Raw genomic sequence first — 25364 nt, 5'->3', positions numbered from 1 at the left:
AGCTTTTAACCACAAATTACATGAATTAAAATTTAAAAACAACTCTTAAATAAATGAAAGTAAACCTCATTCTCTTTAGCTTTTAGCAGGTATTAATCTGCTGTTAATGTTTCTTAACTCGTCTGCACTTGCTTCGTTGAGCAGTTATTGCTACTTTGTCTTTTCTTCACCTCTTATTGTTGTTATTTGCATTTTACAGTATGTACAGTATTTTGCTCAGCTGTTTTGAATGTGCTCTATTAATGTAGGCTAACAGCCAATAACATTTTGCAATTTCACTGTTTATGCAGCATTTGTGAGCAGAAGCATATAATAAAACATTACAAAACTACATGTTCCAAACCTTTGACTGTAGTGTAGCCTGCTTAACACGGTGTTTGTCACTTCTGTGCTTTCAAAACTGCATTAAGAATCAGGAAGTGTGACTCTATAGGATCCTTTGGACTGAAGACACTCCTTCGCCCCTATATAAAAAAACCTTCAAGTTGTTCCTGCTTTGCTGTCAGCAGCTTCAACGAGAGTGACCCAACTGTGAGGAACCATGGCGGAATCTTTCAAGGAGCACCTGCAGGAGGCTTTTGAGGATCTGGGTGCTGATAATCTTAGAAAGTTTAAAAGCAAACTGGGCGATCGGAGGCAGGAACCGCGCGTCACAAAGTCTGCAATCGAAAAGCTGAAAGACGAGATCGATCTGGCTGATTTAATGGTCGGCGTGTTCACATCAAAAGACGCGGTTTCTGTAACAGTGGAGATTTTGAGGGCGATCAAGTGTAATGCAGTAGCAGATGATCTATTGAGGAACACAGGGCAATGTAAGTGCAATTGCTATGAATAGATAAAAATGCAAAACTAAAATACAGAAGGCGTTTAAGTCTGAAGAAAGCAACTTAAATTTAATCAGAATTGGAATTGTGTATGTACTGTTTGTTAGTTGCACGTTAAAACAACGTAAAAGAATGCAAAACGCAAGTCTGAAGGCGGGAAATTCAGACAGAGGTTTAATCAGATTGACTATGCAAGTTGCAAGCTAAACAACAAAAAATAAATAACATTGCTTGTTTGCAAATTGTTGTTTTTCAGACTTGTGTAAAAGGAAATCAAACTGTAAAATATAATCATTAAATAATTTGCATTTATTTGTTCCCAAACTTAAACTTAGTTTTTACTTTCAATTTCTCTTGACGTTCACTCATTGTTTTCCCAGTTCAGAATTTTGTAGAGCAGAATATCTTAATGACTTACTAGTCTTAAAAGTGGATCCTTTATTAACAAACACCCCAATCTACCTTTAGTTTTCTATGCAATTGAATGTGCAAAATGAATATTTGCTGTAATTAACTCAATCGCTTTTATTGTTTTTCAGCAGAAAGCAAAGGTGCTCCCTCTGATGGTGAGTAAGCGAATCACTTCACTAATCGGCAATGTGGCAGGCCGTTTAAACATTCAGTAGGGGAGAGTGGGGCACTAAGTAACACTTTTTAGTTTTGGCCAAATAATGAACAAAGTAATGGGGTTAGACAAACCATTTGTTTTGTTTTTTTACCAACAACACACAAACCTCTCCTACTAATGAGCACAGGTTGTATGATCGCCAGACTTATGGCTTCTGTGCAGTATTGCCAAAGATGCCAGGAGTAAAAATGTTGTTATTTACCCCACCTGTGAGGCAGGGTGTAACAGAGAGAGGTTTAGTTGTTACACGTGTTCAAAAAGGCAGATTTTACACAATTAATTTAAATCCAGTTTACTTGAAATAGTAGCTTTATTTCCTCAGTACTTAGCTCAATTAATTTTTTATTCTACAAAGCACAGTGTGTTTATTTAATTATTTATTCATTGGATAAACACATTTAGATATATTTGGATTATTATCCATTATTATACCATGTTTTTATTTCTAGTAATAACAATATATTATATTTTTTGTCTAATAAAAATATTGTGTTTTCCTTAAAACTGGCTAGTGTGTTTTTACATCTTTCAAAATGGTAAATTTTTTTTAGCCTGGAAGATGGTGATTGCAACAATATAAGATTTTACAAACATACTTTCACAGATTTAATTAAATACAAAAATATTGACTATAATAAAAAATACTTTTATGCTGCAAAAATGTTTCTCTTCCAAATTTTTTCAAACTTTTTAAATAAGTGGTAGGAAGACATCTGCCGACACTGGTGAAAAAATCGGAAGCATGCCATGGTCATCCCTGAGCAAACACATTAAAAGTCTGTGTAACATTTTACCCCAAAATACTTTGTGCCCCGCGCTTCCCTTTATAGATTTGCTGCAATAGTGTTTCTCAACCATGGTCTTGGAAGACCTTCAGCTCTGCATATTTCCGTGTCTCCTTAACCAAACACACCTGATTGAGATCATCAGCTCATTAGCAGAGACCAGTGGCGGGTTTAGTCATGGCAATATGGGCGATCGCCTTAGGCGGTATCTTGCTGGGGATGGCACGGGAAGATGGTGCAAAAAAAAGTTCCCCAGTAAAAAGTTTGAGAAAAGATTTGCTTTATGCAAGTGTATTAATTTAGAGTGGTTATCCCAGAATAAGGCGTTAGGGGCCGTTCACATTTGGTGTCTTTTGCACAAGTAAGTTTGTTAAGCAGGTCGCACACCAGAAGCGCCGCTCGGCACCGCGACACGGCGCGTACATGACAGTTTAAAGTATCGCACACCAGACGCGCACATTCGAATGATATTTAACATGAAACTAATCAGATGGCGCTCTGTGGCGCGGCTGAAAAATGAACTGCGTCCTGAGCCGTCGCCGGGCGCCACCGACAGCCGCCGACTTGCGGCGCCGGTGTGTGTATCCTGATAGAAACCTATGTTTAGAATTCTAAAATACATGGCGCTGCGCGCCGCCGAGCAGCGCTTCTGGTGTGCGACCTGCTTTATACTCTATGTACAATCGATAAAGCGCTGGTGGAAACAAATTGGCACATGTGCGCAGAAAGCCATTACCGCACGCCTCACAGGCGCTGCTCCTGATCCCTGTTGTTTACATGCACGCCGATATGCGTCAACATGCAATTCAACAAAACTAAAATTTACATCATTGGATGATGATGTTACTTTGAGCAAGCATGGCTCTGAAGCAGAAAAGAGGAATAATGATGAGTCAGGGAGGTAACTAAGACTTCATAACATTAATTCTCGGCCATAAGTCAGGTCTAAGACAACGGATAATTCTATTAAACATATATTTTTTGTATTCTATAGAACTGTCATAATTAATATTCATGCAAAATTCTTAAATTATTATTTATGTATAGTTCTACATTGTTTTTCAGTTACATTAAGGATTCATTTCTGTTATTTATTTAGAATAATAATTGTATAATACTAATATATTTATTGTATTTATGATAATTATTTTAACTGTATATATTTAAAATATATATTTAAATATTTTAAATATATATAAAGTCAACCACATAATGTCTTTATTTCTTGGGGGATGGAAAGGGGGTATGCTTGGGGTGGTTTCGCCCAGGGTGCCATTTAAACTAGAGCCACTACTGGCAGAGACTGAAAGGTCTGGGTGTGATGGATAAAGGAAACACTCAAAACATGCAGTATTGGTGGTCTTCCAGGAACGTGGGTGAGAAACACTGCTGTAATTTAACAATTGTCACACTTTACAATAAGGTTTCTTTAGTTAGTATATTTACTAACAGGAAGTAATAATTATCAAATCATGTACAGCCTTTATTAATAATCGTTCAATATTTAGTAATGCGTTATTAAAATACAAATTCATACTTGTTAACATTAGTTAATGTAATGAGTTAACATGAACTAACAATTTTCATTAACTAACATTAATAAACATGAATAAACATTATAATAAATGTATCATTCATGTTAATAAATACATTAGGTAATATTAACTAATACAAACTAATTGTTTATTGTTACTAATCAATATGTTTTATTTGTATTTCAACAGAAAGCAAATGTGCTTCCTCTAAGGGTGAGTAATGGATCACTTCACTGATCAGCAAAAAAGCAGGGAGGTTTAACATTCAATATAAACATTTACTGTAATAAATCAATTGTCACACTTTACAATAAGGTTTCATTGGTTAATGTATTTACTAACATGAACTAATAATTATCAAAACATGTACTGCCTTTATTAATCATTGTTCAATATTTAGTAATGTGTAATTTATAATACAAATCCATGCTTGTTAACTTTAGTCCATGCATCGTGAGTTAACATGAATGACTTTATTAATGAAGTAACATTAACAAACATGAACAAAAACTGTAAAAATGTATCATGTTAATAAATACATTAACTGATAATAACTAATTGTTGTATAGCGTTACCAAATCAATAACTTTTATTTGTTTTTCAGCTGTAAGCAAAGTTGCTTTCTCCAAGGGTAAGTGAATCACTTCACTAATCTGCAATATGGCAAGCCATTTTAACATTTAACATGCTGCAAATCCTAAAGTTTTTATCTAGTGACATGTTTTCCATTAAGTAGATTTACTAGTAGCCTATATATTCACTACATAATAATACTTATTTGATATGTACAAGTAGCCTACATTTAAAAAACACAACATATACATGTATTAATTTAGCAGACACTTTTGTCAAAACTGAGGAGTAACACACAAGTAACAAAGAAATGAATGCATACTATCTAATTATCTAATTAAAAAAAACTTGTATCACATCAATAAATGCAATTTACTATATATTTTTACTGTAATTTTACTTTATAATTTTACTATAATACTATTTCATCTAGTGTCTATTTAATATGTATTTAATATGCAGGTACTAGTGATGATCTAATGATTCCACACTAGTATCTGTTATTGTGTATGTAAAAATGTTATTATTGGTACCTGATGAATAACTACTAGAGGAGTATATAGCAAAACATGTACTCACGATTGAAATACATTGTCAAATCTGAATGGTTGATATCTCATTGACAGATCCCCATAGATATCAATGGCAAAATGTGACATTTTTTACTACTAATAATTGAGTGGTTACACTCAAAATATTCCCAAACTTTTTTGGGATAACTTAATTGTTTTATGTTTGATCCACTTCCATTTGTAAAAACAATTAAATTAACTTAATGGATTTGTTTTGGGACAACATGAAGGAATTGAAATAAGTACTGGTATCTACTAAGTAGCATTAACATTTAAATAAGTATGTCAATAATAAGTAATCAATAAATAATCATTAATAAAAAGTAATCAATATCTAATCTAAAAGATATTAGTAACTAAAAAAGTAAGTACTAGTTACAGCTAGCAAAATTCATGTGACTCAAATCCAGCCCACATACTGCATGGAATGAGCAGTCCGCTTCTGTTTGTCAGATCTGGGCCGCAATTCGGCCATAGCAATACTGCATATCAGCCAGAATTCAACCAAATGAACCAGAACTGACCCTATTCTGGGCTAGATCCGGCCCACACCAGAGACTTACATCCAGACCACTTACTTAATGGATTAATAGCTCTGGGGTGGTCCGCTTCTGTTTGGCAGATGTGGGCCACAAATTAGCAATATTACCACCCATATCTGCCATGTCAAAGAGCTATGGTTTAACTCCTAAAATTATCAAATGATCACTGTACTTTATCTTTTCTAAAAATGACCTATCATATGTTTTAGGATAACAGTACCATACGTGCCACATCTTACCTCAGCTGCTTTGAGCTTGCACCATTTTTATCCAGAGATACTTGCCCATATTTGTCATATCTCCTCTGGGCAACTTTAGGCTCAGTCACATTTGCCAAAGCTTACTGTGTCGAATATTCACCAAAAGTGGCCCACATATATTTTTAGATAACTGGGCCACATATGTCATATCTTCTCTGGGCCACTTTAAGCTAACAGCCACATTAGCCAGAGCTTACTGTGCTGAATATTCACCAAAAGTGGCCCACATATGTTTTAGGACAACTGGGCCACATTTGCCATGTATTCTATGGGCCACTATAGGCTCAAATCCACAATAGCCTAAGCTTACTGTGCCGAATATTCACCAAAAGAGGTCCACATATGTTTTAAGATAACTAGACCACATTTTCCATATCTTTTCTGAGTCACTATAGGCTAGCAGCCACATTGGGCAGAGTTAATTGTGCCAAATATTTGCCAAAAGTGGCCCACAAATCTCCTAAGATAACTGGGCCACATTTGCACCTACACATGTGAGCCACTTTAGGTTTAGACCGAGATCACCCTTAAATGACTATGCCTCATTTTTGCCAACTGTGGCGCATATTTGTTCTTCGTCATTTGGGCCAAATTGACCATTTTCTACATGGGCCACATTAGGCTCACATTCAGATTACATTTTGCCACAAGTGCCAAATCTTTGCCTTAAATGGTCCATATATGAAATAGAATCCTTGGCCCCCTTTACAAGTAGGTGGGCTACTTCAGGCTCACACAGAGGTGTGGACTCGAGTCATGTGACTTGGACTCGAGTCAGACTCGAGTCATGAATTTGATGACTTTAGACTCGACTTGACAAAATATAAAAAGACTTGCAACTCGACTTGGACTTGAACATAAATGACTCGGACTTTGACTAGGACTTGCCCCTATTGACTTGTAAAGACTTGCTGCTTCCCATGAAAAGCCCAAAGATAAAAAAGTATGTTGACATGGACCGCTCTCTCTCTCTCCCCCCGTTTATGTGTGCGTGTGTGTGTGACAGCATGCGCGCGTGTGTGTGTGACAGCATGCGCGCTTTCGGCATGACATCCAATCAAAGCACGGTAGATTGTTTTGATTCGACAGTATCCAACGTGACTACTATGAGGCGCCGGAGTGGACAAAAGTCAAACGAACGCAGAGAGAATTTGAATTTGAGATCGAGCCAATACTCGCGTGCCAATACTCTGTCTCTCTCTCTCTCTCTCTCTCTCTCTCTCTCTCTCTCTCTCTCTCACATACAACATACACCTCTCTCTCTCTCGCTCATGCATTCAGTCTCTTTGCGTTCGCTTGACTTTTGTTTACGATGGCGTCTCATACCTATAGTGCTTTTGCTCTCACGGGATCCTCCTTTAAACTGACCCTTCGCTAAGCCACGCCCAAAAACCGCCACCCACCAATCGCGGCTTACCAATCGTGGCTACGGACAGGGGCTCTGTCAAGCTTTCGAGCGAGGGAAACAAGCCAAATCGTTGCGCAATTATTGGATTGTGCAAATCTGACACCCACTATCCTAAAAGTTTGGACTGGGTGGTGGGATTTTTTCCCTTTTCAAAACCTAAAGCCCAAGAAGAGAAATGCCAGCGTGGATCAAGCTGTGTGAGGGGCGGTAAAGGAGTTAACAGCTAAGTTGATTTTGTTTTCGATATTCACATTCAGTGATAGGTGGCAATAACTCACACTCCTCTTATCCTAAACAGATCTAAACTGTGTTCTTATAAAAAAAACAAAAACAAAGCAGGTTATGTTTACCAGCGGTCTTTTTCTTTTTTTCCACTCGATATTATGAGCACTGCTTAGTTTAAACCCTCGCCATTGTAACGCATATAAATACATACACTAATATTTGCTGGTAGGAAATATCTATTTGTTCACTTCTGTTATTTATACTTTGATTTGCATTTCAATATTTTTTCTTCCACTTAACTGCAAATTTGAATAAAAACTGGATAAAGAGCACACAAACATGCTGACAGTAATAGGTACTGTACACTGTTATGGGTAATATTCGGCACAAATCTATCAGTTTCTTAGGTTATTAGATTATTTTATAATTTCACCTCTCCTGCTGTGCATGAACTATGCTGTTGAATGTTCAGCGTATGAGGTTGCTAGGCTAACTTTGCTTCAATTTTGATAAAATTATTCTCTAATCAGTTGCTATTATGTTGTGAATATACCCCTGTAATGTATACTGCAGTGCTCTTTTGTCTGGCTTTCTCAGATATCTCACCTGTTTGTCAAAAATGACTAATTAAATCCTTGGGAATGTCTGACACCAGCGCATACACACTGTAAGAGATGTGCCAGGCATGAAAGCTTGACAGGCGTAGCAACAGTAACTAAGGAGGGCGAGGCTTGGCGAAGGGTTATTCCAAGAATGTTGATATGGTTTCTTTCTTGCTTTACTATTTATTTACAATACACAAAAAACTAAAAGGTTAAGGTAAATTCTTTAATAAATTCTAGTGTTTTTGAGTATTATACTTGTTGTATACTTGTATTATACTTATTATAGTAGTATTAACAATAGTGAACAGATAAAATACAAAGTGTAGTTTTACTACAGTAAAGTGTAGTGATTTGTAGTATAAAATACCCTATATTGTAAAATAATACAGCACTGGGTAATTTGTTTATTTGTTTTGTGTTACCATAGCAACTATAGTATTACCACAACTGATCAATTGAAGTTCTTTACTGTAGTAGGCTACTGTTCAAAACACAGTACATGCCAATATACGTGTTCAGGGGCCCTGTGGAACAGCTTTCCTCAAAATGAAGAGGATGACATGGAAAATGTCCTCCACAATCTCATCAGTAAAGTGGAAGCCAGCAGACACTAGTTTACTTTATTTTAGCTGCCATGATAAAATGAGATTGATAGTGAGATTTATTTGAAGAGTGAATAATACAGTAGGCTATAATACCTTATCAAGTGTTTCCTTATTTTTTATCACAGTTACATTTCCGCTTGCATTAGTTTTTGTTTAAATGCTTTTAAAATAAAATGTATTCTTTACATCCAACATCTATTCCAGTGGTGCCTTATAGTGGTGTAAACCCCTTTACAAGGGGTGTTTCCCCTGTGTAAACTCTAGCCACCCCGATATGATTTTGCTGTTGACATTATTTATTTAAATCTACTTACATAAATGCAATACAATGCAATATTTCAATAAATAAATAGCAGCCACTAAATTATTGTGGATTGATTGGTGCCACTGACGTAGCTGGCCTCTTCTGGCCACCCCTAAGCAAATTTTCAGGGGGGCACCACTGGTCTATTCTCTGTCTTTAAGTGTTTGAAACTGAAAATATCTCATCATATAAAACAACCAAAAATGTTATGGTTTATTAGATTAAACATTTAATATGTAAGTCTATTTTAGTATTTTGGGTATTGTTATTAAACAGTGCAGCAATATGAATCATATCAAAAAGCATGAAAGGAAGAGGGAACACGACACAAATTGTGAGTCTGCATATAATCTCTGAGAGCGCTCAAGAAAATTTGTGTGTGAGCAGTGCATATATGAGAGCGAGAGAAAATTTGCGCGTGAGCAGCGTATATTTGAGAAGTCGCAATCATTTTTTCCACAAACAGAGGAAATCCGTGCACGAGCATCACACAAGGAGCAAAGCTCTTCAACGTTATGTGAAGAAAACAACGTTATTGTTTGTATGAAGTAGCCTACTTCATTAACAATATGTGCTACCATTTTACATTGCTGCTAGACGGATTTGCAACTCCATCTCTTCAGCACACACGAGATTCAATTGACAAAATTCCAATTTCACTCAATTTAACTTTGCAGCATATACAGGAGTTGGTCTACTGCTACCACATTGAGGTTATGTAATTTTGGTTAATCACAAGTTGATCACCGAAGACATAACATAGCACAACTAAACTTAATGAATTAGACAGCAGTAGACCTGCAATTTATGTGTGATGTGAGGCAAAATGGAGTCTTTTTTTTGGTGGAACTCGTTCTTGTGCATTATGCTGTGGAGACGAGACGCAGCACTGTTCAGTACTTTTTCAGAAAATTGCATTTGTATTTTTATATATCTGAGCAATGTTCTTTCATAAAAAAAGTTTGTTTAATTAATACAGATCTTACAACCATACCTAATCTGTATATATTTTATTTTTCTGTTAAAAAGACTCGAAAAGACTCGAAAATCAAACTGCAGGACTTTGGACTTGACTTGAGACTTGTTGCCTTTGACTCGGGACTTGACTCGGGACTTGAGGGCAATGAATTGAGACTTACTTGTGACTTGCCAAACAATGACTTGGTCCCACCTCTGGGCTCACATTCATTTTGTCTGGGCTGAAGGAATACCACCAGTGCCACATAACTACCCAAAGTGGGCCACATTCGTATGCTATCTGAGTTAGCTTTAAAAATAGTATGCTTTTAAAGATTAAATATTAAAACAGCTTGCCATATTGACCAATACGATTTAAATGTTCATATGTAATGTTTTAATTTTTAATCTCCAGCATCCTGTCTGACCATGTGAACATCTACCTTTATTTCACAGTAAACTTCATCGATGAGCACTGGAAAGAATTGATAGACCGAGTTAATAATGTGGACCCCATCCTAGATATACTTCGGCAGAAAAAAGTCATCACAAATGAGGATTACTGTACCATCCGTAATAAGGAGACTCCCCAAAAGAAGATGAGAGAGTTATTAACAGGCCCAATCACATGTGCTGGCAACAAAGGGAAAGAAGTCTTGTATGATGCTCTCAGAGAGAGCAATAAATTCCTGATGGATGACCTTGAGGATGCTCAGTGAAGATTAAATCCTCTCAATCTGCATACTTTTTTTTTAGATTTAGAGTTTTTTTTTAAACGTCTTCATTACAATATGAAATACCAATTTATGAAAATGGCTGTATTATAACATGTCATTGTTTAAAACTTAAATTACACATCTCAAAGTCATTGGTTTGGATATTTTTTTAAACTGTTTATTGTTTTTTTTTTTACAAATGTCACAATAATTTGCATGGTAAAAAAAAACAAACATTAAATTTTCTTTGGGAAACACTTGTCCAGTGTATTGAAGAAATGTCTTCGCTAGCTTATCTTTTTTCACACAGTCAGTAAAGCAAATAACAAACCATATCATAATGAATTTTTCAGTTAAATATTCAGACTCGTATTCCTGGTTCTGATGTAAATATAATCTATTAGCTTGTTAATATAATGTTATTAATTTTCAATCGGCGTGTGACTTAAATAGTTCACAAAAAAGATTCTAACATTATTTACTCATTATTTGTTATTTAAAATGTCTTCTTTTTTGTTGACTTCCATTTTATATATGAGCAATATCACTTGTAGCAGTGCGATATGGCTGTATATTGGCACTGGTGGGAGGCATGTGTAGTGTCCCATGAGTGACAAATATACAGCCACATCGCACTGCTACAAGTGTAATATTGCGTTTATACACCAGTTTGACAGCATAATCTTGCAAAAAAAAAAATCAAATAGAGAGTCTAAAAATCCTTTTGTAAGAGGAACTACTTTCTTCTGCCATTCATTCACATCTGCAGCTGATGGTCAGAAAAGCAGAAACCATTGCTACTTTACAAACGTCACTTTAGAGCTAGTATTTGAATGATTCTCTAGCGTAATGTCTAAAGCGATGACAAAAAAGTGATTTTACTGACATTTTAAGATTATGAAGTTGAAGGTTATTAATTGCCTTCAGTCTACAGAGCTTTCCCAGTATTTCTCTGTTGCAATCACAATAATTAACCTTAAAAAAAAAAGCCAAAGCAAAGCAAACACTATATATTACTGTTGTGTTTGCGATAAGGACAAATGCTAAAAACATGCAGGGATTTCTTCTTTCTGTCTTTTTACTGAACTAGTCGGCACTACTTATAAGAAACACTCATTAACTACTCGTTAGAAACAAACAGGAAACTCATTAGAAACCAACCAAAAAGCAACTCAGGGTTATACAGAGAGTGGCAAACACAAAATACATACATTCCTGATATGCGAGTACCATTTCACACAGAATACACTACAATTATATGGTATACATACAGCACTACAACATACAAAAGAGAGAGGTCGACTTAGAATGTCATTTACCAGTTTAATAATGATTAGATCAGCTGTAATTTAAAATTATGCTGTTTTTCTCCTCTAAGGGCTTATTATGTGGTCTCTGTCGCCATCTTGTGCATGGACAACGTCAACCATCTTTACTCTGCTCAGTATGACTGATGGATGCAGACTCCGAAATTATAAATATTTAAAATAAGCACTATCCTTATAAATAAACTGCATTGTTGCAATCTAAACAACAACATTCCCATCTGAAAAAGCCTCAAAAGAACATTGTTGTCTAACAGCTGCAATATTTGTCAAACTAGTAAGTTTATTGATCTGCTGTCACTCTATGTGGGCAGAGTAATACACAAGGGTGAGTTTAAGTGCTGCTATTACTGGAATATCACACAGATTTCAGGCAATCAGATTCGAGAACCAGACAGAACTTTTGTATGAATATGTATATACTTTTTTTTTTCAAGGAACAACTTGAGTATGTGATTATAAATGCAGTGCTATACTCCTCATCTCTCTTCATACTTTTATATTCATCTAAAATTCTGTCTTTGTTAATGACTATTGATTTTAAGTTTATTGAGTCAATGCACCTCAATATTGAGTCAATGCACCTTTAACAATTTGCTCAAATATGCCAGTACAAATATAATAACAATATGACAATAGGATGTTTGATGGTGGTGTATTTTAATAAATACTGACATCTGTGGATTGTTGAGTAATCATCATACAGACTATCTCAGACAAAGCTTTATACAGTATGCAAGATGTGGTGTGTAGAATCCTTTTATTTCTTTTTTACAGTTTGTTTTTGATCCTATTCACTTTTGTCAGGTGTGTTTGACCTGATGAATCACAACGGTTTCAGCTAGAAGACGTCTTCGATGTTCCTCAGTTAATTACATGGATGACTTGATGGGTGAGTAAAGAAATGTCAGCTTATTTACATTTTAGGTAACCTTTACCATTATGGATCAAATACATAGATAATCACATAGAAAACTTATAATAATTTCATTATGCATCATCTGTCGGCCATATTGGAGAGCTAAATGTTAACAATGTCGCTAAACCAAATGAAACTCGCATATTTTGCTGATTATTGCTGCTGAAAATAATCAATTATTGTCATGTTTTAGTTACTAATCAATCAGACTTCGAACGAAAAAACCAAGCATATAACAAAAAGGTGTTTGTAATTGGCCAAACAGAACCAAGATTTGCAGTGCAAGTATTGACAACAGTCAATGTTAAGCTAAAATTTTAATTAAACTCATCAGACATTTCTTTTTCCCAACTATTAAATTCAGTTGGTCAAAATATTGCACCCTTACCTGCTTACTAAGTGCTTCTTTATAAAATTTAGCAGCTTCTATGCTTTTTCTCCCATGGTTTACACAGCATAAACGTGCAGAACAACATATTCAGTAGTACATTAACCATGCAATCTATGCTGTTGTTTACTTCAGAGTACCATAGCATATTGCATATTTGCAACTGACCAAATCTTGTCTTAAGTGCAATCCCTCTATAGGTTTACTAACCAAAACTAGTTATTCCAAATACACGCCATCACAAGGATCCTTTGAGTCAATGAGTCTGTGACAAACAACGAAAAGATGAAAAAAATGTAATCAGAAATGGGTCAAATGGAAAAATGCGTGTTGTGTGGCTAAAAAAAAATGGAGGCTTACTTGTTTTGAGAGCGTGCAGCTTTTCTGGCCTCTCGAGCTTCGTTCTCTGCTGATATCTTCTTATAGCAGTAAATAAGCACTCCAAACATCCATAACTGCAGGACCACGATCAACACGTACATCATAATCTCGGAGATCACAGCCACTAGTTCACGGTTGGCTGAGAAGGAGCATCAAATTCAGATATAAACTTTAAACTTAAATACAAATATTACTAGCTCAACACAAATTTGTTACTTGTCAGTACTTAAAGGGACAGCTCACCCAAAAATGATGGTCACTGTGTACTTTTTCAGTTTCTTTCCTCTGTTGAACAGTAGATATTTTGAAAAATGAGGGTAACTGGGACTTATTGACTGCTTCTGAAATGGCATGTTTTCCTATTTTATACACTTACCGGCCACTTTATTAGGTACACCTGTCCAACTGCTCGTTAACGCAAATTTCGCAGTTTTAACCAAGCATCAGAATGGGAAAGAAAGGTGATTTAAGTGACTTTAAACGTGGTATGGTTGTTGGTTCCAGACAGGCTGGTCTGAGTATTTCAGAAACTGCTGATTTACTGGGATTTTCACGCACAACCATCTCTAGGGTTTACAGAGAATGGTCTGAAAAAAAGAAAATCTTGTTGATGCCAGAGGTCAGAGCAGAATGGCTAGACTGGTTCGAGCTGCAGGCAACAGTAACTCAAATAACCCTCGTTACAACCGATGTAGGCAGAAGAGCATCTCTGAATGCACATGTCCAACCTTGAGGCAGATGGGCTACAGCAGCAGAAGAACACACCGGGTGCCACTTTCCGCAGACACCCTGATTTTTCAAAATATCTTTCTTTGTGTTTAACAGGTTTTGAATGAATAGAGGATGAGTAAATGATTGCATAATTTAATTTTTTGGGTGAACTATCCCTTTAAAAGAGTCTCACCTTCATCCACCACTGTGAGCTCAACCTCTTTGTTTATGATCACATTCTCGTCGTACAGAGACAGATGCAGTGTCCGGTTGAAAGTACAGAGGTAAGTCCCACTGTCGTTATGTGTGACATTATGAATGAAGACGGTGCCAACTTGCACATCTTTTGTCCCTGTGGTGCCTTGCCACTCCAACCTTTCCTTAAATTGTTCATGAAGAATGGTAGGGTTTGGATGTCTATAGAGGAAAATCTGAGAGAAACAGATGTGAGGACATTCACCTGAAATCTTTTAGCTAAAGGCACAACATGTATGATTTTTAAAATTAAAATATTGTAATATATTATGCTGACTTAAATGATCCTAAATGTTTCAAAGAATGTTCAAATCAAGAGAAATAAGCCATTTTAACTGGTGACATGGAGCGTGTCCTGTGTGGCCATACTAACAAGCCAGGCTCATTGCGAATATATACCCAGGTCTACATATCTGGGGACAGCGAAATATGTAACTGGAGGTATTTGTCTTCTCGCAATTTTGTTTTGCAAATTCCCCAGAGGCCGCTGTGTACACTTTTTGACGATCTCAAATTTGTCTCGTGCAAATCCAGCAGAGGGCGCCATATACACTTCAGCAACTGCTGACTATCATAGTACGATGCCTAATTTGGGAAAAGAAAGATGTAGTGACGAGTGTTTCCAAAAATCCTTAGTTTCTCTGTCGCTGATACATTGTTTGAACCACGTTAGTTGTAACAAAAATCGTCCATAATGATCCTTTAATCGGGTTGGAGTAACTACTTTTAGAGAAGAACCCCATAATTTCTTTATGCAAATTATATTGTTTTACACGCACATGCATTTAAAATAAAATCCAAAATTAGTTTTGGTAAACACATGCACTCGCTTTCCATATTAATTGAAATATATGTAAACTGCTCATATAGGACAAATGTTTCTTTTACAATATTGAGAACACATTACATATTCTATTCTAATACATAAAATCACTTGCAAAAGCTAACACATATTCTAATATCATATATAAATCATATAAATAAATAAACAAATAAATAATCAGGCTTTTTATTAAGAAATTAAATTTATTATTTATTATGGAATGAAAAAACTCCCACTTTAATAATAATATTGTTTGTTTGTTTGTTTTTGTTTTTCTCCACATGATGTCGCCAGTTTCTTCTGTTTGGGGTTCATTAGAGTTAATCTTGTTCAGCTGTGGTGTGTTAGACTAGCATGTTCATCCCACCCTCTTGTCTTCACTTATCACTTGGTTTTTTAGAGTTTGATGGGCTCTCGCCCTTGCCATAAGTTCTCTATCCAGATTCTAATTATTACCTTTCTTTGATTTGTTCTTTGTATTTTTGATTAAAGTGCCCTCGCTCTATGGCGAACTTTGTTTGTTATCTGCTTGGCTGGAGTCAGTCTTGTAGACTTCCTATGTTTTTGCTTATCTGCATTTTTTTGATGATACTGTTGGACTTAAACACCCTTTTTTCAACTAGACCTTGTGCCTTGGCAGTTGGGTTCATCACCTCTTCCTGTGGGTAAACCGTAGAACATTGGTTTCCCACAATAGTCGCCACAGTGGTCGCCACCGGCTTGCATGGTTCAGGATCTGAAAAGCTACTAATCGATGAATTTGCTCTTCAGTGTTTGGACACTCAATAATGACTTCAAACCACACTGAACTGAGCTAAACTGAACTGAACTGAAACACTAAACACTGAACTACCCTGATCCAGTTACTATAACCATTTATGTGAAGCTGCTTTGACACATTTCTACATTGTAAAAGCACTATACAAATAAAGTAATTGCTTCAGCGTCTTGTTTCACTTTTACGGCTTTTAGCCTTGGGAGCAGATCACACTGAATGTGCTTTTCTGTTCGAAGAACGCAAGACAAGAAACATGACAAGTAAAAAAGAATTGGGTGTGCTTTTAATGTCGCCAAGCAAACACACAATCAACTGCGTATTTTGTGCAAGCGCTGCTGTTGATATTGTTAGAATTGTAATATTTATTTATAATATTGTGATTAAAGATCTGTAAAGTCATACAGCTCAGAATAATCCAAAACAGCAACATATTGTCTCTCCTCCATCTTTAAAAGTCTCCATACTTGTCTTGAAAACACAAACACTGCTGTCATCTAGGTGGAAACCCTGCCTCTGCTTTCATTTGATTGGAGAATTAAAAAGACACGACTGACAGCGAGTTTTTCTGCTCAGAGTTGACTATTTCCAACTGCAGGTGCAACGCACAATGACAAAAACGTAATAAACAGCATGCAAAACGCCTCTCAATGCAAAAAGTGCGTCCAGTGCCTTACTCTACTTTATACAGCTATGATAATAACTGTTGAATACATGAACATTATTTCTGCACTATTATAAAGTGAAGACCACAACTCCCATGATTCCACACTTAGTCACTGCATCATCGAACCACGCCATTGTTTGTTGTGACTTTGTGCACTTTAGTGGTGAAAATGACGTACTGTGCCTTTAAGTTAAATTAGCAGCACTCTATACTTTGTTATAAACTTTTGTTGAAAATTCTGTTTGCTGACTGAACAACCTGACAGCATGCTTTTTGATCCACAGAATCACTACTAACCTGGATGAACTCCTCATCTCCAGGTGGTTTGAAGTGCCAGCTCACGATAGCAGAAGCAGGCACTTCTTCTCTTCTTTTGCAGGAAATGCATCCTAATGTGAAACTCTCTCCAGCCACTGCTTCTGTCATGGAATCCACTTCAGCACATCCGGTTTGGCCCTGTGGCACTACAGGTGAGACATATATGGGTAATGATAGAAATATTGGTCATGGATCTTTTTTTAATTCTAAATCGTCAAGGTACAAAGACACAAAGGTGCAACAATAATATAAAATATGTTCATAGAGCATCCCATTATGGAGTAAGTTTAGATTCAAGTTAGTTAGTTAGATTCAAATGGGTAACTGTTGTAAAAAATAAAATCTGGTAAAATCTTAAATCATCTGGTTAAATCTTAAAGACTTTAATGTCATAATTTAACAATAATTTTCTTCTAAAATTAACATTTTTATAAGGCTACAGTGTATACATTTTCTAACAGAGGCTCATTCTGAAAATGTGCCGCTATATACATTTCTGGAGAGTGCCAAATACTCTACAGGCTTACACACACATTCACAACTGTGCCTTGACAATCACTGCCCAACCCCACATTCCACCGGCAGGCCTGTGCAGAGACTGTCCAAAAGGGTTGTTGTTGTTGTCGTCGTCATCGTCGTTGTCGTCGTCGTTGCTGTCGCTGCACGCATTCTGATCAGTAGTGTTGTCACGCGCCTACTGAAGGGTGCATGTGCCTGCCCACTGGTGTGGGTAGGCGGGTTTGTGACCAGTGCCTCTTGGCTCCAGGACCAGATGGCTGCTGCCTTTATCGGACTATATTCACATCCCCTGTTGCGATGTGATGTCTATGTGCTTGTGCTGGGGCTTTGTCCCCCCTCAATCTCACACTGTCCTACTTCAAGGAAAGTGTGAGAGGGGCTTCTTTTCGCCTCTGACTCCCCTAATGTTTCTTATTTCCACTTTCTAAAAGCTGCCTCTCATTGACCTGTCTTCCCCTGAAATGTGTGATGTTTGTGTATGGTTGGGGGGTACATTTTCACTGCATGTAAAAGTTTATGTGACAAATAAAGGTTTTTCTTCTTCATTATCATCATCAGGAGCTTTTTTTTTTGCGGTTTTTGTTTTCACAAATCCACCAGAGGGCGCTGTGCTTTTTGAGATCCTACATTTCTCTCGCGAGTGCCATTCGCACCTGCTGTTCTTAAGTAAATCCACTAGAGGCTGCTGTTGACTGACTGAATGACTGACTGACCAATCGACTGACCCACCATCCTCCTTTCCTAAACCCAACCTATAGTGTTTTCAAAAGCACCGATTGACCCGTGGGAAGCTATGAACTGGTAACAGCAGAAAAGCCATCCACAATTAGGTAAGCGGTCAGCTGGTTACCGCGAAAAGCAATGGTGTCATACTGCCCTGTAGCGTTTTACTGACAAAAAGCAGCCATACATACTTCTGGCTGCATAATTCGCGATCTCAAAAAATGTTCATAGGGGTATGTTTTCAGAATGAGCCTGTGGCACTTTCATGGCTAAGAATATGTTGTTTTTATGGTCTTCAAAATGAAATAACTCAACATAAACAGAAGAGCCTAAGAATAATGTTCATTTTCGATGGAAATTTCAGACATTTGGAGGTTTTTAACTCGTATTTTCATGTTATTTGAGAATTTTTCTTATTTGCTTGGAAAGTTTTTTACAGATTTTAATTTATATGCTCCTGTTTCTGATTTTATCAAAAGATAAATGTAGAATCTTTAAAAGTATAGAATGTACACTGTAAATGCTGGGTTCCACACTTTCATGTTGTCCCAACACAAATCAATTAAGTTAACTTGATTGTTTTTACAAGTTTAAGTGGATTGAGGATAAAAAAAGAACCTCAAGAATTGTTGATTCAGCTCATGTTAAATAAGTAGTTTGGACAAGCAGCAAAAATTTTTTTGAGTGTAGCTTAACTAATGATGGCCTATAAAATGCACATGATTATTGAAATGTTAAAAATCCACTTTAATTTTGCCTAACACTTAAAATCCAATTTAACCTCAAACATATGATCATCATTATGTTCTTTAAATAATTTTAGCATTAAAAGTGTGGTTTCATTGGCATGTTTAATAACTTACCTTGAATACAAAAGATGCAAACAGACAAAAACGAAATGAGTCCCAGCTTCATTTTCCCAGTTTACACTGCTGTATAAACTGATTTGAAATACCGTGTCTCAAGTCTTGTCTTATTTATTTTCAGTTTCCCACACACTACAAGACGACAATAACTTCATTTCTTATTTTAAATCCAAAAGACATTGCTTTAGACGATTATTTCTTCAGTAGTTAGTACTTTTAAATAAATCCTTTAGCCTCCAAATTATTGAAAAAGTTTTGAAATAATATCGCGTCACAGTAAAACAGATAGTGTCTTGCAGTAGACTTTGACGTTTAGGAGAGCTAATTATAAACCGTGTGAATCCTTGTGCTCGCAATCATGACGGAATTTGAGAAGTGACTTTCAGATGCGTCCAGTTGCTGCTCACATGGCAGGCAGTTTTATCATTTAGCCACGATTATTTAGCCTTTATTTTATATTTAGTTCTTGGTTTGCAGCAAATACTCATTTTTAGAAATATTAGTTGCTTTACTGTTTAATAAATAAATACACATTTTTGTCATTGAATTCTACAGAGATCTGTGATCACATCAGTTCTGATGATAATGAGTATTTTCCTTTTTGTTTATAGGGGAGCGTGAGGCACAAAGAAATGTGGGGTAAAATGTAACAGACTTTTAAGGTGTTTGCCCAGGGTTGACCATGGCATGCTTCCAAGGTTTTCACCAGTGTCGACAGACGTCTTCCTGACAATTATTGAAAAAGTTTGACAAATTTTGGATAAGAAACACAAGAGGAAACATTTTTGCAGCATAAAAGTATTTTTTTACAGCTGATTTTTATTTGTTTATTTATTTTTATTTAAAATCTGTGAATGTAAGTAAAATAATTTATTGTCGTGATTACCGTCTTCTAGGCTAAAAGATGAAACCATTTTGAAAAATGTAAAAATAAAACACAGTGACATTCATTATTTGGCCAAAACCAAAAAGTGTTACTTTGTGCCTATTTCTGTTTTATTACAAGGGAAAAAGAAATGTAAGTGTACGGAAATGAATTAATGAATTACACTTGACAAAAAATATTATTTCCAAATTGAGTTTAACTTAATCTGCTTCTTTTCATCTTAATATTTGAGCTATTTATAGCAATCTCTGTGGAATATTGTTTCTGCAGCAAACTCTTTTTAGTGTAATTTGTATTTATTAGATTATGAGATTTTTAGAGTGTGTGGCTAGTGCTTACTTTTTTATAATTTTGTCAAATGACAACCCAATCACGCCAAGAATCTTGGAATTATTTTTGATCCACTTTTGCAGTTTGAGAAGCATGTAAACGCAGCTTTTACCAGTTTAGATTGGTGGTAAAAGTTAAACTGTTTCTGTCTAAAACAAAGTTCTAGAAATTGAAACTCATGGTTTAATTTCCTCCCGGTTACACTACTGTAACTCTCTGTACATTGGTCTACCTCAGTCAACATTGTCTCGATTACAGTTGGTTCAGAATGCAGCCGCCAGATTGATAACAGGAACAGTCTCCCTCTGAACATCAGGATTTATCCATCATTGGATGCTTTTAAATCTAATTTAAATATTTATTTTTACTCCATTGCCTTTAAGTGATGCATGCATTTTATATCTGTATTTCCGTTTATATACATATAATTTTTTTCTCTTATATTTTTAATACAAGTTTTATTATTCATAATTTTTTATTTATTAAATATTTTATTTGATTGTGAAGCACTTTGGATCAACTACAGTTGTGTAAAATTGTGCTCTATGAATAAAGTTTGTCTTGCCTTGCCTATAATTACTCAAAACAACTACTTTATCTAACTTTACACAATTAAATATTTTAATAAATGTATAATAATAATAATATTTACTATTACACAGCCTATAATCTAAAGTACATTTATCAGTAAATAAAAATAATAATAATAATTTTGAAATTTAATTGTAATTTTTGTTTTTAGTTTAGCCGGCAGCTAGCTCTCTGCAACTATCACATTGTCGCCCACTGAAGCTAAGCATGGCTGCACCTGGATGGGAGACCACATAGGAAAGCTATATTGCTGCCGGAAGTGGTGTTAGTGAGGCCAGCAAGGGGCGCTTAACTTGCAGTCTGAGTCCTAACACCCCAGTATAGTGAAGGGGACACTGCTCAGTGAGCTCTGTCTTTAGGAAGAGACATTAAACCGAGGTCCTGACTCTCTGTGGTCGTTAAAAATCCCAGGATGTCCTTAAAAAAAAAATAGTGGTTTAACCTTGGCATCCTGGCCAAATTTGCCCACTAGCCTCTGTCCATCATGGCCTCCTAACCATCCCCATATGATAAATGGGTTCATCGCTCTGTCTTCTCTCCACCAATCAGCTGGTGTGCGGTCTGGTGTAATTTGGCTGCCGTCGCGTCATCTATAGATGCTGCACACTGGTGGTGAATGAGGAGAATCCCCCAAAAAATGTGTAAAGCACTTTAAGTCTCCAGAAAAGTGCAATATAAATGCAAGGAATTGTTGTTGTTGTTGTTGTTGTTGTTGTTGTTGTTGTTATTATTATTATTCATTACAAAAATACTGTCATTATTCATCCTCAGGAATAAGTTCAAACCAAAGAGCAAACATTTATGATAACGAAAATTCAAATGTTGGACAGAAAATCAGAAAGCCGTGGTTTTATTATACCATTGTAATGATGGTGGGAATTATTGATGGAAACCATACCTCAGGTACTAATTTTGACATCTAGCACTAGTTTTGACATCTCTTTCTTGTCTTGCAGTAAAAAAAACTTTTGTCATCATGCTAAACAGACAATATAGTTTTCAATATACTCCTTGATATTGTTCTTAGTGTGAACAGGTCTTAAGTGTTAAAATGGCTTGCCACATTAAATCAGCACATAAACCAATGCCTGTCATGCTTTCCAATGTTCAAGTTTTAAGAAAATATATTTATGTTTTTAGTTAGACTTACGAAATGAACACACACACACAAACAAACACAAATAACTCATTGGACGAGCTTAAATTATTGAGACATTTTTTAATAAATTAATAAATTAGTTTAGAGCCAAGATGCTCTGAAGATGCAGATTACACAATGAATACAACAGATTTGGTCCAACACAATTTTATCAAATAGTAATTCATATATCATCAATCAATCAGTGAATAATTTCTATTTTATTTACCTCAAACATTGAATCATATATTATAAATACAGGGCAAGAAATACGATCTTTTCAGCTGTTGTGCTACTGAAAATTAATAAACAAGAATATGGACAATTGTTATAAAAGTTTTATATCTCATCTCATATAAAATATAATGTATATTATGGTACTAGGAAAACATTTGCATACTCCTTGTTTGTTAGACAGCTGCAGATGTAAACTACAATCACTTCAAATGTTACAAACTTCATGCTTTTTATAATCACTTTCCTGTGAAATAAAAGGTTATTTTTTCTCCTTTAAGAATTGGCATCAATAGATTTTGCTTTTTAGCATTTTGCAATATGGGAGCTGCTATAGGGGATACAAAACAGAGTCAGCATGCAAAACATGTCTGCTTAGATTTCCACAGGATTTCACTGGCAAATGAGCTTCGAATAAATTTACAATGGAGGTGCTTTTTAAAGATGCTATACAGGAGAACTGGTTTACAAGCTGCAAAAGTTCCCCACAGGAGAGTTTTTGTACTTTTTAAAGTATATGGATGAATTATGTTTGGTTTGAAGTCTCCAATAAGTACATTTAAAAATGTGTAACACAACATTAAATGTAATTTAAATGAGAATGTCTTGTTTTTTTTTGCAAAGTAATGACTGTCATACACTACCTGACAAAAGTCTTGTCACCTATCCAAGTTTTAGGAACAGCAATAACAACTTGACTTCTAGTTGATTATTTTGTATCAGATGTGGCTTACATAAAGGGCAAAGGCCTCTAGATTACACTTATTTTACTAAAATAAAATATGATCATGCCTTGATTTTGAATGATTTAATTATAGGACAGTAAGGTTTGACTTTGCTTAGACAAAAGTCTTGTCACTGAAAAGAAATAATGTACAGTATACAAAATAAAGTCATGGTCCAGTGGAAAAAGAATGAATATTGTATGACTCCTATGAGCCTGTACGACTGCATCCATACACCTCTGCAATGACTCAAATCACTTAATAAAAAAAATGATCTGGAATGGCAAAGAAAGCGTTCTTGCAGGACTCCCAGAGTTCATCAAGATTCTTTGTTCATCTTTAATGCCTCCTCCTTTATCTTACCCCAGACATGCTCAATAACATTCATGTCTGGTGACTGGGCTGACCAATCCTGGAGCACCTTGACCTTTCAAGAACTTTGATGTGGAGGCTGAAGATGCGCTATCCTGCTGAAGAATTTGTCCTCTCCTGTAGTTTGTAATGTAATGAGCAGCACAAATGTCTTGATACCTCAGGCTGTTGATGCTGCCATCTACTCTGCAGATTTCTCGCACACCCCCATACTGAATGTAACCCCAAACCATGATTTTTCTGTATCTTGTAAACTGTATTTTGAGTTCATGCAGGTTCCAGGTCTTCTGCAGTTACAACTGGGATCAACGACAAGACTTTTGTCAAGTAGTGTAAATTTTACATGATTTTGTCAGCCATACAGCAGGTAAAATAAGTATTAAACACATCATGACTTTTTTCTGGTAAATATATTTCTAGAGCTGTTGACATGGAATTTAACCAAAAACAAGCTAAACATACAAATAATCCTTAACAATAAAATCTGAAAAATTAGTTATTAGATATCAATAATAATAATACAAGGAGAGAGAATTGAACAAGAAAAGAAAACTGGTTTAATACTTATAAAAGGCTGTATTTGTAATAACAGCTTCAAGATGCCTCATGAATGGAAAATGGAGTCGCATGCATTTTTTTTCTAGACTAGTCTATACAAATCTCAACCCAGGCTCATTCTGATAACCTACTCTCATATACATTTCTTGTTTTCGCGAATCTACCGAGGCCACTGTGTATGCTTTGTCAGATCTCAAATTTCAGTCGTGAGTGCCATTCACGCCTGCTCTTCTCTCGTAGAGCCTGCTCCCGCTGTCGACTGACAGACTGACTGACTGACTGGCTGACTGACTGACCGACGTTTACCTCCACCCTCCTCCTTCCCTAAACCCAACCAATAGTCTTTTTTAAAAAGCATCAATTGACCCAACCACCCCCTTTCCTAAACCCACCCGCATTGTTTTGAAATGCAATCCAGAAAAAGAAAAGCTCTCTGATTTTTACAACGTTTTTACATTTTACCATATTCTTACCCTGTTGTTTACTTGTTTATTAAACATTTTAGCTTTTGTTTTTATCTTACCCGCTTTCTGGAGCTATTCTTCACCAGACTCCAACCCTGTTGTCGTGGTCAACTCCGCTTAGCATCTCATGTCTGCCGACATGCATGTCAAGCTACCGGACAAACTGGTAACAGCAGGAAAGCTGTCCATACGGAGGGAAGCGGTCAGCTGGTAAGCGAGAAAAGAAACGGCGTCATACTACCCCGCACTGTCCTTTTTAAAGATGAAATGCAGCCATACATACCTCTGGCTACATAATTCACTATTTCCAGAAATGTATATAGGGCTACATTTTCAGAATGAGCCTGATGTTGACAAATCTTGACGGTCCTGTGGGTGTCTATGAACTCTTGATCTTCTTATTTTCTGTTGGATTAAACTCAGATGATTGGCTCGGCCATTATAGCAGCTTTATTTTCTTCTCTGAAACCAGTTGAGAATTTCATTGGCAGTGTTTGGGCTCATTGTATTGCTGAAAAGTCCACATTGGTTTCTTCTTCATCATCTGGTATTGTAGGTGTTGGACTGAAGCAGATAATATTAATTTACAATGAGCCTTTGTACACGTCTCTTCCTTTATGTTCAATATGTTTTCCCTGTGTCATATCATTTTAGTACACATAACTTGTTTTTTTTCTTTGCATGTATGGATTACTTTAGTTGTTAATGACATCTGGTAAAAAAACTCAAGTCAACAGCACCTTTAGAAATATGTTTTCTGGGGAAAATAGTGACATGTTCAGTACTTTTTTTACAAACTGTATTAAGAATAATGATCATTTAATGACTTATTAAAAGAATCATTATCAATTTTTAAA

At 35.9% G+C, this 25364-nt stretch overlaps 2 protein-coding genes across 4 annotated transcripts; one reads left to right on the top strand and one right to left on the bottom strand.

The window, feature by feature from the left end:
* Window positions 1–491: 491 nt before the first annotated feature.
* On the top strand, window positions 492–10794 carry pycard (PYD and CARD domain containing). Its single transcript, NM_131495.3, is given in 5 exon segments — window positions 492–812; window positions 1364–1390; window positions 3962–3985; window positions 4377–4403; window positions 10280–10794. Coding segments are annotated over 5 exon segments (612 nt in total). The 5' UTR covers window positions 492–541; the 3' UTR covers window positions 10543–10794.
* Window positions 10696–19532, bottom strand: si:ch211-225p5.8. 3 transcript variants are annotated; one of them, XR_015510491.1, is made up of 6 exons: window positions 19207–19532; window positions 17081–17247; window positions 14457–14694; window positions 13532–13691; window positions 11204–13436; window positions 10717–11106 (listed from the first exon to the last, which is right to left on the bottom strand). XR_015510491.1 is itself a non-coding variant. In NM_001111151.1 (5 exon segments), coding segments are annotated over 5 exon segments (663 nt in total). In that variant the 5' UTR covers window positions 19259–19518; the 3' UTR covers window positions 10696–13390.
* Window positions 19533–25364: the final 5832 nt, after the last annotated feature.

Source organism: Danio rerio, chromosome 16 (genome assembly GCF_052040795.2).
Source record: "Danio rerio strain M-AB ecotype USA chromosome 16, GRCz13ab, whole genome shotgun sequence".
In the NCBI taxonomy this organism is placed as follows: Eukaryota; Metazoa; Chordata; class Actinopteri; order Cypriniformes; family Danionidae; genus Danio; species Danio rerio.
The sequence above is the reverse complement of the archived record's forward strand: the minus strand, read 5'-3'. Positions and strand labels throughout refer to the sequence as shown.